A 13,493-nucleotide genomic window follows, 5' to 3' on the forward strand; every position below is an offset into this window, starting at 1 on the left:
CTGCAGGCCTACTTGTTGTTCCTAGAGTATTTAAAAGTAGAATGGGAGGGAGAGCCTTCAGTTTTCAGGCCCCTCTGGGGGATTTCCATAATGCATTGAGTTTTTCCTTTCGAGTCACCTTTCACTCACTCAACGTGGGTTAATAGGACTCTCTGGTGAATCACACTTGTTATTAATCTCTCTCTCTTCCACATCGTGTCTTTATCCTGTTTTTCTTCTCTCACCCTAACCAATCACAGCAGATGGCCCCATCCCTCCCTGAGCCTGGTTCTGCCGGATGTTTCTTCCTGTTAAAAGGGAGTTTTTCCTTCTGACTGTTGCCAAAGTGCTCATAGGGGTTCATATGATTGTTGGGTTTTGCCCTGTATGGATTATTGTGGGGTCTACCTTACAATATAAAGCACCTTGAGGCAACTGTTCTCATTTGGTGCTGTATAAATAAAGTTGAATTGAAAAACAGAATAATACAGACTGAAAGAACAACAGCTACAGCAGACTAAACAGCGCTGTGTGTTTGTGTGTTTGCAGGTTATTGCTGCTAAAAAGGCTGGAAAAGGGTGTGTCTGATCAGGTGAAGCAATTTGAAGAAAACTCAACAAACCTGAACTCCTTAACCACTCAGATCCAGGTACTACAACAGACTGCAGTAATACTACAGTCTGTGTACATGCTCAAATACTTGAGTGCTAAATCACGGCCTCTGATTTGCAAAGTTGTAGTTTGAAAATTTTATTTTAAAATGTTTAGCATTTATGCATAAGCTTCCATTTCTCCTCAGCTTAACCCCGAAAGTTAAGATATTTCCTCTGCACATCTCCAAACCATCTCTGCCTCGCCTCTTTAACTTTATCTCTAAACACATTTCTCTGCCACTCCTGAAAGTTGCTCTCTTGACACTCTATCATCTGCTTTCACATCTGTAGTGCTCTCTTCATTGAGATTGTCAAAGCAGGCCTAAAGCTACATCCACTTTGGAAGCGTTTCATGGTGATGTGGTGACAACTCACTGCAACTTAAAGTGACCGTGGCCCAAATGAGGACTGGTGGTGGGGAACAGGGCAGGGCCCGAGAAACTTATCTCTACTTCTACTACTAATGACAGTGAGGTGTATTTGAGGAATATATCAGTCTGTAGTACATGCACTGAACAACCAAGAAAAACATAAGCTGATGAAAAGTTGTGGCTTCTTCCAAACCAAAGGTTGAATTTTAAAGACCTGATCCAAAAATTGTTTTTTCCAGTCTGAGATGCAGCGACTCAGCTCCTTCTGCGCTGAACAACAGCAGAGGTCGGTCTGATTCCACCTGTTCACACGGAAAGATCGAGTTTGAGTTTTGTTTTAAATCTTACACTTAACTGATCCAGACTAGTTTTAACTTGTCAGACTTTAAATCTTCAGGATTCGTTTTTTGTCACCTCAGGTTGAAGTCTTCGGAGGGTGGCGAGGCGGGGGTGGAGCATCCATCCAGCCAGTAAAGAAGCATATGTCTTTGAGAGACACATTTCAGTTTCTTTTGTTAGAACACAAAGTTTAGTGTTTAAGTTTCTCCTCAGAATACGGACAAAATATATTTGAAGACAACAAATAAAAACAAAGAGCAGAAGTCAGTGAGTTCATTTTTATTTGTTGTAGTAGTGATGATGATTTTATTTATAAAGTGCTTTCAGACAAAGTACACCTCTTTGAAAATAAAGAGATAAATAAAAGTGATGCATAGCAATACACGTTTAAAAACATAAGTTAAAAATAACTTCTTTTTTTTCTTTTTTTTTTTTTTAAAGGCAGCGAATTAAGACATGTAGGATCGGATGAACAAGTGAGTCTTCAACTTAGCTTTAAAAACCTCCACAGAGCATGCCTGCCTTGCACCATCTGCAAACCTCTAAAACTTTTCTTTGGTAGCCTAGAAAGGAGAGCGTTACAATAATCGATACGTGCTGACATTTATTTGTTTATATTTTATTTCTTATTGTCTTTAGTGGTAACAGCTCATTGCCATGGTTAAAGTTTGAAAGGCTGCAGTGACTTAACCAATCCACCAGGTGGAGGCAAACTTGGTGGAGCACTTGAGAAATGATGTCTGTTCCAAAGAACAAACGCAAACAAAATATTTTAATAATCGCAATAAATATGAGGGGAATAATGCCCACAGTTTAAAAAAAAAAAGAAAAAGAAAAAAAAGAGATGCGCTCCTTGAGCCTGCACAGGTGGTGAAACGCTGAGTGTACTGGTCCCTGTGCAGCAGCGCCCCTGCTGCTTAAACAGTTTATGGTCTGTATCACACACATGCAGCTTAGAGTAATCAGCCAGAGATTCAGAGCTTTCTGCAGTTTGGTGTTTAAAACAGCTGCAGTTGGTTGTGGACAAAAACCTTTATTTATGATTCAGATTACACTGACTGCATGTGAGCCACATGTTAATATCGCTGCATGGCTGAAGAAATAAAACGAGTTCAGGTGTTTGTACGAGGAGCTGCTCGGCTTTAAATCTGAAAAAACTGCAGTCACGTCATCTCCCAAAGCTTCATTTATTTCAATAAGGTTACAAAGGAAACGCATCGCATGTTGAAATATCTCAGATTTGTCTTTCCGAGTTTTATCCCTGCACCAGTTTCCTCCCAAACATCAGTTTCGACCTTTTATCTGAACTGGAGTCTGTTCTGGTCCAACAGAGTCCTGCCTGAAACCAGTTTGTTTTTGTGTCTGTGCCACTAGTCGTCAGGCAACAAACTGACAAAGAGGAAAAACAGCAAAGATCCCCCAAAGGAAAGGAGATGGGGAGATGCCTAATGAGGCACCGTTAGAGACCTTAGAGGGGAGGCAGGTGGGAGAGAGCTGCTCAGGTGTGTCACTACTCAGAGAAGAGCACACCCGAGCAGCAGCAATCTGCTCCGTCTGCCTGAACTGGACTGAAACTGGACCTGGGCCAACAACTCTGTATTCTTCTTCTTCGTGGACTTTGATGGCCGGACTGATCCTGAGCTGCTGAGACATCACGGGTCGGTACCTTTCAGACTTTTAAACTGGATCAGTGCTAGGGTCCTGTACCCAGCTCATTTACAGTTTAGAATGTAGTTTATCTCAGAGCAATCAGTTTATTATAAGAGTGAAAACTATTTATTTACATTTTTAAGATTTCGTTTTCCATTCAAACCCATTTCCATTTTTCCTCTATGGTTTGTTTTTGTTATTGCTTGTTATAAATCTACGTGAGTGTGACAGAGAGACCTGTCGGGCATGAACCAGGCTGTGAAGACCAGAAAGTATTTGTGAAGAAGAGTAAAAGCACAAATACACAAATCCTTTGCTGTCTGTGATCCACCATGTAGGATGTTTCCAGGAGGAAAAAGCAAATCCAGTGTAGGAAACGTTGTTTGGCTCCGTGTCCCCACACGACTGCAAGGATTTTAAATCTGGTTTGTGTTAAACAACTTCTACAATTTAAACTCAGCATTTCAATTAAAAAATAAACTACCTGTAGCATCTAAAGTAAAAGTACTCGGAACAATTATACACATTCTTCAAATGCTCTTCACAGTAACACTTTCATCTACTGATATCAGATTTCTATTTTAAAAAAACTCCAATACTGAAAACCAAGATCTAGCGTAGCATAGATCTGCTTTTTAGTACAAGTGTACTTAAGTAAAGCACTTGAGCAGCGGCAAAATACATGCAGACCCATACACACCAAAAACATTCCTTTTAGGAATGAAGCTAGCTAGCTAACACTGAAGAAACTGCTTGAGCTTCCTACACTACGAGTTTCATTAGTCTGTCTATCCCAGGCTTCACGTTTTAATGGAGCCATCTAACAGTCTTACTGCTTGGCATCAGCTGGGGGGCGTGCTCCTGGACCAAATCATGAAATGAGGTGGGGTGAGGCGGGGCCAGAAGCTAACTGGATTTATTCCTCCTTGCCAAAAAGAAAACAAAACTAATGTTGGTAAACCAATGTTATTTCTGTCAACAATCCTTAAAGTGGACTTTTCTCCCCCTTACGCCGTCCCTGCTACGATGTGCCAAGCTGTCAGCCAACAGTCAAAAACATGAATGAAAAAGCAGCCAAAGAAGAAATTTAAAGGAGCTTCCTCAAAGCCTGAAAAACAACTGCTCAAGACCACTTTAAAAGTCACCAGGAAGTCGAGCTATTAAAAAAAACCTGAGGGATGGCTCAAGAATTTACACACATTAAAAAAACAAAGATGCGCTGTGTGGTGGGTCTTTGTCCGGTTCTTACTGGTTTCTATGGTTCCAGTTGAGATGGGCTGTCTGGGCGGCAAAACAGATGAAGAACGACTGGATGAAAAGGCAAAGAGAGAAGCAAATAAGAAGATCGAGAAGCAGCTGCAGAGGGAACGACAGACGTACAAAGCTACACACAGACTCTTACTGCTTGGTGAGATGCCGCCGTCTCTTTCAATCTATTTTTGTTTGAGCAATTTCAGAATTAACTTTAAAAAGTAGTTCCAAATATGGGGCACAATAAGGCTATGTTAGGCTTTGTCACAGTAGCACCGTCATGTCACCAGATTTTGGGTCCTCTGACAAAGCTTGTATAATATTTTGAACTTTAGCCAAACATTTAGTTACCCAACAATAAATTATGACAATACTTGACATCTCTAATCAGACTTTAGCTCTTGAGCTCGTCACCCATGAAAGCTATGAGACTCCATGTGTTTACACCAATAGGTGATATAAGAAGAAAAAAGCAGCCACTCATTTTATCCACTAAAACCTGGCTCAGCTTTCTGAATATTATGTGTGAGGAAGACCATGTTGACTGTAAGGATCGCATCTGTCCATCCATCTCTCTGTAACTGTAGGTGCAGGAGAATCGGGTAAAAGCACCATTGTCAAACAGATGAGGATTCTTCATGTGGACGGCTTTAATGCTGAGTGAGTTTATTAAAGCCATTAGCACATACACATTCGTACACGCATGCATACATCACAGTGTACATAACCAGTAGGTGTTGGCTCATGGAAACCTACGTCATGAAGCTTCTGGCTCAGTCTTTGTGCTGATGTTAATCCCAGGCTAGGTTGAAACTCTGCTGTTATTGAGTGAGCAGTGCATCTGGGACTTAGGCACTCTGCCCCTCATGTGCAGTAGACACTGCACCCTTTTCTATCTGAGAATCAGAAGTTGGACTTCTCATTCCCACTGCTTTACCAATGCACCCGGTGCTAAAAGAATCACATAATCCACAAAGTGCAGAGAGATAAAAGCAGATCCCTCCATCACTTGGATACGCCATGAAGTTCTATCCATTAAGGTTATGAACAGACTGACAAAAGGCGAGCCTGGCAGAGCCCGCCAAGAATGAATAGGATGCAGAACATAGCTAGTAAGGTAAACATATATGGTACAGGGACTGGATAGTTAACCCTACACTACTGATGCACCCTCAGCAGGACACAGGACACCCTGTTTCCACACCACAAAGCACATGAAGGTTGGCTGTGAAAACTTTCATGCATCCTTAAATATAGTTATGCTTCTGCTAAACCAACACATCTAAAAGAAAAGTTTGAAACTGCACAAAGCAGATCCACTTGCTTTAAAGCATCAGCTGACTGCAGTGCGGTTGGTTAAATACATAACCCTGGCCAATAGGCATGATGTATAGGTCTTAGACAGAACCATGGTTTTCTCCAAACATGCGCATTATAAAAAAACAAATATCTTGACTTTGGTATTGTATAAAAGTGTAAGTGTTCTGGTTTAATACGATGCAGCTTTGCAAACTGTCCATACCTGTTCAGTCTTTGGGGTGAATTTGCTGGGATGTCCATTCCTAGGAAAATTGTCAGTAAGTAAAATGTTATTTATATAGCACATTTCTAGATAGAAAGATCACAAAGTGCTTCACAAAGTATAAAACAAAAACTGTCAGCTGTCTTCCGCTTGTGAAAAATCCTTAATGTTTATGAATGGCCTCGGTAGATGCTGGAGTCACTATATTTAATCCCTCATTAATGTCAAAGTGTTTATTATTATTATTATTATTATTATTATTATAAGTGTTTTTTGGATCAATATTTCTAATAATGACATCATCACAGGTGGAGACGCCCAGATGTCTCTGTTTGTGACTTGAATTGGAATAAAGTTTTAGCTTGTGGAGTGTAGCTTGAATGACAAGATGTTGGGTGTAGATGGAGACTGAGGACTAAACAAACTGCAGCTGAACATGTTCAGACTCTTGAGGCATCAGGATGTTTTACCTGAGCCAGTTTTCATGTTGGTCTTTCAGGGAGAAGCAGCAAAAGGTTCAGGACATCAGGAAGAACGTGAAGGACGCCATCGTGGTGAGTGACATGACGGCGAACACAGAACCTCAGTAATTGGTTCAAACATTTGAAAAACAATTTCCAGTTGGAGGTTAATCACAGGTGGTGACGGACAGCTGGAGCAAATCTGTGTGTGTGTGTGTGTGTGTGTGTGTGTGTGTGTGTGTTTTAGACAATTGTGTCAGCTATGACTATTCTGGCTCCGCCCATTCCCCTGGGTAACCCTGGTAACCAGTTCAGAGCGGACTACATCAAGAGCATCGGTCCTCTGTCTGACTTTGAATACACTGAGGTAACACACACACACAGGTGAGGCTGCTTACCTGTAAAGCTGGCGCAGCAAGCATAAACAGGCGAGTTTCTTTCAGTCCTGCAGGAAATCAGACACGTCACATGACGGTCAGAGGTCGTGTGGCGTGTGAACGTTTGACTGGCTGGAAGAAAGAAGTTGTTAAAGGTGTTTATGTTTTAAAGGTTGACGCTGGTGAATTTGAAGTGGGTGACATCACTGGGGTGTGATTGTTGTGTGAATTGTCAAAAGGATTTTCTTCACCACTCTGTGTAAAGATCAGTTTGTGTTTAAGTTTCCAGCCATCACAGAAATATAAATAATCACTGAAAGCGATGAAGTTAATCCAACATCTCCGTATTGTCACCTCGTGACCAATGGTCAGGACTTCCTGCAGGCCAGGTGAGACCAAGGTGTGACACATACAGGCAGCTCGGCTGAAGCTGTCTGCAGTCGTCAGCAGCTAAGAGAAGACTTACCTGATTACAGGTGAGCTGCACCTTTAAAGCAGCACCAGGAGACCTGCTTTAAATCTTGTTTGTTTTAATGATGTTAATGACATGATGTAACGGCTTCACCTCAGCCGCACACACACCTGCCTCAGGGAATCACCTGAGGCCTCATTATCCAAACAGTGGAGTCTCTGAAGACTCAGACTCAAAACAAATGTCTTCCTGCGTTGCTTCACTCTCACACGCTTCACGGCGCAGTCACTGCTGTCCAGTCAGCCGACATCGCCCTGCCAACGTGTCAGCCGCCCTAAAAATATTAAACTGTGGAAATCACAGCTCCTCCTCAGTAGATTAGGTGTGGACGCTACTGTAATATCCAGCAACATGAGCTCTGTTCATCCAGCCTTCAGTCAGCACCACATGATTTCTAAATGATAAAATCAACTACCTGTGAGTTCATGTTTAACAACATCTGCCCACTGACATACCAGTGTGGCCGGAGGGTTACAGAGCTGTGACATTCTACTGCGTAGACAGGAAGCCTGGGTTTGAACGGCAAACACGTGAAAATGAATGAAATAAACTACCTTTGTGTCCCGAACTGGATCAAGGTTTCAATGTGACAGGATCACTTTAGTGCCGCAGCAGTGAGTTCATGTTAAACCAGGAAAGACTGTCCACTTTACTGTCTGTAGCAGGAAGTGCTGCACTGAAACAGCTGTTAGCTGTGAGGTTGGTGTTTGTATACGAGGAGTGTGGAGGTGGAGAGCCTGTTTGAGTCCCCAGACCGACGGCTGGAGTCCGACACTCCAGTTTTTCCCTACAACACCGGGTGTATCCAGCCAATCAGCTGGGCAAAGCAGATGGTCAGCTATCAGTGCTACTTTATGCTCTAAATGAGTCTCTTAGCCAACACAACTAAACAGTTTACAGCATCACAGGTTATCACACAGCACAAAATATTTCCTACTGAAACACAATCATGCTAACATCCATCAGCATGTCCACAGGGAAAAAAATCTCCATGTTATGGCCTCATCACATTTGACTTTGCTTTTCCTCACTTTTGATATGAAGTCGTCCAGTCAGTCAGACGATGTAAGGGAAAACACATCTCCAAAAAGTGTGCAGTCTCTTCCTCGTTGTCTACGCCCTTTTCCCCCTGCAGATATGCTGATGGATTCACAATCATGCTTCGACAGGAAACGTCAAAGCTAAACTTTTGATCTTTCAGGAGTTCTTTGAGCATGCTCAGAAGCTGTGGGAGGACGACGGTGTGAAGGCGTGCTTTGAGCGTGCCAATGAATATCAGCTGATTGACTGCGCTCAGTAGTAAGACACTCACATTCACATGTTCCAGTATTTGTGAGGGCCTTCATTACACCGGCACTGGCACACCTCAGCACAGATACCGCTTCTGACCCTCACTCATGTTACAACTTGGTTCAAAAGCATAAATGTGGAGACTGAGACCAGAGCTTGAAGAAGCATGGGTTTGACTTTAAATTACAAAAGAAGTTGGCTGTATCATTTGGTAACTCAAAGATTCTCAGGCATCCCATTGGCAGGTGTAGTCAGTTCACAATCAAACATAGGCCCCACCTGAATGCTACTGCACTGTCACTGCAAAGAGAACTGTGTCCTCATAAAGATATACAAACCATCACACACTCTGCAATCTCAGTGGACCAATCACAACACTCCTGTACAGCTTCTCATCATCATCTCATCATCATCTCATCCTGTGTTTCAGCTTCCTGAATCGGCTGGAATCAGTTCGGAGGCCCGATTACTCACCCACCGACCAGGTAACGAACCAGCCAATCAAACAGCAGCACCCAGCATGACTCACCTATTGCTGACTCGCTGTTCTCCTCCTGCAGGACCTGCTGCGCTGCAGAGTTCTGACTTCAGGGATTTTTGAAACCAGTTTTCAGGTGGACAAAGTCAACTTCCAGTAAGTGGAACGACCAGCAGAACAGTTTCACGGACAGGAAATTAGAATCGGAATCAGAAAGGGTTTTACTAGGGGACTAGTAAAAGCGCTATACAAATACAGGCCATTTACCAGGCCAATGTTGAGCAGGTTTACAACATTAAGAAATTGCTGTGGTACTTAGTGCAAACATACTGTCAGACAACGCTGAAATAAACAAAAATAAAAATAAGTGCTAAGTAGATAGATTTATATACATGAGTGCAGGTGGTGATCAGTGCAAACATGGAAAGACGCAGTGAACACAGCATAGGGTCATATGTTAGTGGTGCCAACAGTCATACGGTTATTGTTCATGAGTCCAACAGCAGAGGGGAAGAAACTGTTCTCATGGCGAGAGGTTCAGGTGCGAATGGACCGGAGCCTCCTGCCTGAGGGGAGCAGGTCAAACAGACTGTGTCCAGGGTGAGAACGGTCAGCTGTGAGCCGAGCTGTACGCCCCAGTGTCCTGGAGGTGTACAGGTCCTGCAGAGATGGGAGTCTGCAGCCAATCACCTTCTCAGCAGAGCGCACAACACGCTGCAGTCTCTGTTTGTCCCTGATAGTGGCTCCAGCGTACCACACGGTGATGGAGGAGGTGAGGATGGACTCGATGATTGCAGTGTAGAATTGCATCATCGTCCGTGTTGGCAGGTTGAATTTCTTCAGCTGCCTCAGGAAGTACATCCTCTGCTGGGCTTTCTTTATGACGGAGGTGATGGTGGGCTCCCACTTCAGGTCCTGGGTGATGGTGGTACCCAGGAAGCGGAATGAGTCCACAGAGGTGATGGGGGTGTCAGTCAGGATGATGGGGGGGCTGTGTGCTTCCTGAAGTCCACAATAATCTCCACTGTCTTCTGGGCATTCAGCACCAGGTTGTTGTGGCTGCACCAGGACACCAGACGTTCAACCTCCCTCCTGTAGGCAGACTCATCCCCGTCCGAGATGAGTCCAATAACGGTGGTGTCATCTGCAAACTTGATTAGCTTGACAGACTGGTGGGTGGAGGTGCAGCAGTTGGTGTACAGGGAGAAGAGCAGAGGAGAAAGAACACAGCCCTGAGGGGAGCCGGTGCTGATGGTCCGGGAGTCCGAGACATTCTTTCCCAGCCTCACATGCTGCTTCCTGTCCGTCAGGAAGTCAGTGATCCACCGGCAGATGGGATCAGGCACATTCATCTGGGAAAGCTTGCCTTGGAGATGGTCTGGAAGGATGGTGTTGAAGGCAGAGCTGAAGTCCACAAACAGGATCCTGGCGTAGGTTCCTGGGGAGTCCAGATGCTGCAGGATGAAGTGTAGAGCCATGTTGATGGCGTCATCTACAGACCTGTTGGCTCTGTATGCAAACTGCAGGGGGTCCAGGAGGGGCCGTGAGGGTCTTGAGGTAGGAGAGAACCAGGCGCTCAAATGACTTCATGACCACAGATGTCAGAGCCACGGGTCTGTAGTCATTTAGTCCAGTGATCCTAGGTTTCTTGGGGACAGGGATTATGGTAGAGGACTTGAAGCAGGCAGGCACATGACATGCCTGCAGTGAGGAGTTGAAAATGCCAGAAAACACTGGGGCCAGCTCGTTTGCACAGTGTCTGAGGGTGGCAGGAGACACACCGTCTGGGCCGGGAGCTTTTCGAGCATTCAGACTCTTAAACTGCTTCCTCACATCTGCTTCATGAATATGAAGAGTTGTGGTGGGAGGAGGTGGTGTGAAATCCTCTTTTGTGTGGGGTGAGGAGGGGGGTGTTGTAGGTGAACGGTTTGAAGGTGGTGATGGCTCTATGGAGGGGGGAGAGGTGGGGGAATGAGTGTCCAAAGTGTCTCTATTGTTGGGGCCGTTGGAGGTGTGAAGGCTGCCTGATGGCTCGTCAAAACGGCAGTAGAAGTCGTTAAGGGTGTTGGCTAAGAGCAAGTCATCAGTGGAGTGGGGGGTTTTAGGCTTGTAGTTGGTGATATTCCTAAAACCTTTCCACACAGAGGCCGAGTCATTCTCTGAGATCTGCTGCTGCATCTTCTCAGAGTGCTGATGTTTAGCAATGTCCACTTCTTTAGTGAACCTGTACTTGGCCTCTCTGTAGCAGTCCCTGTCTCCGCTTCTGAACGCCTTTCTCTTTTCCAGCCACAGCTTTTTGAGTTTAGGAGTAAACCAGGGTTTGTCATTGTTATAACTCACCCTGGTGCGTGATGGCACAATGCTGTCCTCACAGAAGTGGATATAGGAGGTGACAGTGTCCGTAAACTCGTCCAAGCTGTTAGAAGCAGCCTTCATTGTGTCCCAGTCTGTAGACTCCAAACACGTGCGAAGCTCCTCCACAGCCTCGTTGCTCCACAGTTTTTTGGTCCTCACGACAGGTTTGGAGAGCTTCAGCCTCTGTCTGTACGCGGGGATTAGGTGGATCATGACGTGGTCAGAAAGTCCGAGTGAAGCGCGGGGCACCGCGCGATAGGCCCCGCTGATCGTGCTGTAACAGTGGTCTAATGTCCTCTCCTCTCTGGTCGGGCATTTAATATACTGCTTGTATTTGGGAAGCTCATGGCTCAGATTGGCTATGTTTGCTTTGTTACTTAATTACTTCTTGTTCCTAAAGAAAACCATAAGCCCCATCAGAGAACCTGATTGTAGATCACTGATGAATAACCACAATGCACTGCTGACAAGTGTTGGGGAGTAATGGAATAGATGTACCGGTGTTACGTATTAAAATGCAAAATATGAGTAACTGTATTCCATTACAGTTACCCTTTAAAAGGTGGTAATCAGAATACAGTTACTTTGTTGAAATAAATGGATTACACAGCGGTATTTCCCTGTGTCATATATTAGGCTATGGCCTCTCTATTTTTGGTAATTCCACACACAGTGGAAACCCAAACAAAACACGCATTAAGAGGCTCTAATGCCCGTGTCTCAATCTCGCGGCCCATGTCACCTCTACTTGCGGCCCAGATAATGATGTGAAGAAATATTTTTCAATTCAATTTTATTTATATAGCGCCAAATCACAACAGTCGCCTCAAGGCGCTTTATATTGTAAGGTAGAGCCTAAAATAATACAGATACAGAGAAAAACCCAACAATCATATGACCCCCTATGAGCAAGCACTTTGGCGACAGTGGGAAGGAAAAACTCCCTTTTAACAGGAAGAAACCTCCGGCAGAACCAGGCTCAGGGAGGGGCGGGGCCATCTGCTGCGACCGGTTGGGGTGAGAGAAGGAAGACAGGATAAAGACATGCTGTGGAAGAGAGACAGAGATTAATAACAAGTATGATTCAATGCAGAGAGGTCTGTTAACACATAGTGAGTGAGAAAGGTGACTGGAAAGGAAAAACTCAATGCATCATGGGAATCCCCGCAGCCTACGTCTATTGCAGCATAACTAAGGGAGGATTCAGGGTCACCTGGTCCAGCCCTAACTATATGCTTTAGCAAAAAGGAAAGTTTGAAGCCTAATCTTAAAAATTTTAAAAATCATTATTCAAAAAAAAATTTTAATGAGGGGAAATAGGCAGAGCTTTCCAGGCTCTGCTCGACTACTCATCACCTTGACAATAATACTTAAGACTCGACTGTACACTGTGTTCGTGTTTTCCTCCGAAACAATAAGTTCCGTTGGAGCAGCCTTTCAACGCCTCTCTCTGTCTCTCGCTAGCAAAGTTGACCCAGACAACAAAGTAAAGCTAGTTTTCAGCTACGAGCCCGACACGAACCCGACGTATTAGCCAGAGGTCCCTTTACTACGGTTCGGAGCCGCGGACCTGTTTATATAGGAATAGTTTTCTATACGAGATCGCTGCAAAAAGTGCAGCCTTACCTAATGTCCACCTACTGTTACTCATTTATATTAAGATTTAAACATCTAGTTGGTGTTGGTATGGAGAGTAACCTTCAGTAATAGTAATAAATCACACAGCAATAGGACATTCATGTACTATTCAAAACACGTTACTCTCATTGAGTAACGTAACAGAATAAATTACAAACTACATTTTGGGGCATGTAGTCTGTAGTGGAATACATTTTTAAAGTAACCTTCGCATCACTGATGCTGACAGACAGCTCTAACCGTGTTTGTGTATGTCAGTATGTTTGATGTAGGAGGACAGCGGGACGAACGCAGGAAGTGGATTCAGTGCTTCAACGGTGAGGAAAAAACTGATTCTTTATCGATCAAGCCTGAAAGCAGCAGGGAGTTTGATGTGTGTGTGCACTTGCGTCCAGATGTGACCGCCATCATCTTCGTGGCAGCGAGCAGCAGCTACAACATGGTGATCCGTGAGGACAACTCCACCAATCGGCTGCGAGAATCTCTGGACCTCTTCAGATCCATCTGGACCAACAGGTTCTCTGACTGACTGAAGTTGCCAATTAAACTCTGATTGGCTGCCTTAAACAGGGCAGGGATAGCTCAGTAGGTAGAGTGGTGGACCCATGATCGGAAGGTCGGGGGTTCGATTCCCCCGAACAGCTACCCTGAGGTACC

General features: G+C 44.4%; 1 protein-coding gene across 3 annotated transcripts; it reads left to right on the forward strand.

Annotated features, from left to right (window-relative positions):
* Window positions 1-431: 431 nt before the first annotated feature.
* On the forward strand, window positions 432-13,402 carry LOC102307655 (guanine nucleotide-binding protein G(olf) subunit alpha). Of its 3 annotated transcripts, XM_042216888.1 has the most exons (15): window positions 432-628; window positions 1,243-1,289; window positions 1,423-1,609; window positions 1,784-1,818; window positions 2,717-3,000; window positions 3,331-3,417; window positions 4,260-4,400; window positions 4,831-4,903; window positions 6,265-6,319; window positions 6,474-6,593; window positions 8,277-8,374; window positions 8,796-8,850; window positions 8,926-8,999; window positions 13,095-13,153; window positions 13,232-13,402. In XM_042216888.1, the coding sequence occupies exons 7-15, from the start codon at window positions 4,265-4,267 to the stop codon at window positions 13,363-13,365; spliced, it is 804 nt and encodes a 267-aa protein (XP_042072822.1). In that variant the 5' UTR covers window positions 432-628; window positions 1,243-1,289; window positions 1,423-1,609; window positions 1,784-1,818; window positions 2,717-3,000; window positions 3,331-3,417; window positions 4,260-4,264; the 3' UTR covers window positions 13,366-13,402. The 3 variants fall into 3 exon arrangements, with proteins under 3 accessions (XP_042072822.1, XP_042072823.1, XP_042072821.1); XM_042216889.1 differs by lacking the exons at window positions 1,243-1,289; window positions 1,423-1,609; window positions 1,784-1,818; window positions 3,331-3,417 and having other exon boundaries at window positions 433-628; XM_042216887.1 differs by lacking the exons at window positions 432-628; window positions 1,243-1,289; window positions 1,423-1,609; ... (1 more) ...; window positions 2,717-3,000; window positions 3,331-3,417 and having other exon boundaries at window positions 3,430-4,400.
* Window positions 13,403-13,493: the final 91 nt, after the last annotated feature.

The sequence above is a fragment of the Haplochromis burtoni genome, unplaced genomic scaffold (genome assembly GCF_018398535.1).
Source record: "Haplochromis burtoni strain Fernald_Lab_line unplaced genomic scaffold, NCSU_Asbu1 Contig_1326, whole genome shotgun sequence".
NCBI lineage: Eukaryota > Metazoa > Chordata > Actinopteri > Cichliformes > Cichlidae > Haplochromis > Haplochromis burtoni.

Excerpts from the sequence above, each read along its gene's own strand:
- LOC102307655 (XM_042216887.1), top strand. The coding sequence starts at position 4,250 with ATGGTTCCAGTTGAGATGGGCTGTCTGGGCGGCAAAACAGATGAAGAA. Across the intron at positions 8,375-8,795 it reads CTGATTGACTGCGCTCAGTA|CTTCCTGAATCGGCTGGAAT; the intron begins GTAAGACACTCA and ends CCTGTGTTTCAG. Across the intron at positions 8,851-8,925 it reads ATTACTCACCCACCGACCAG|GACCTGCTGCGCTGCAGAGT; the intron begins GTAACGAACCAG and ends CTCCTCCTGCAG.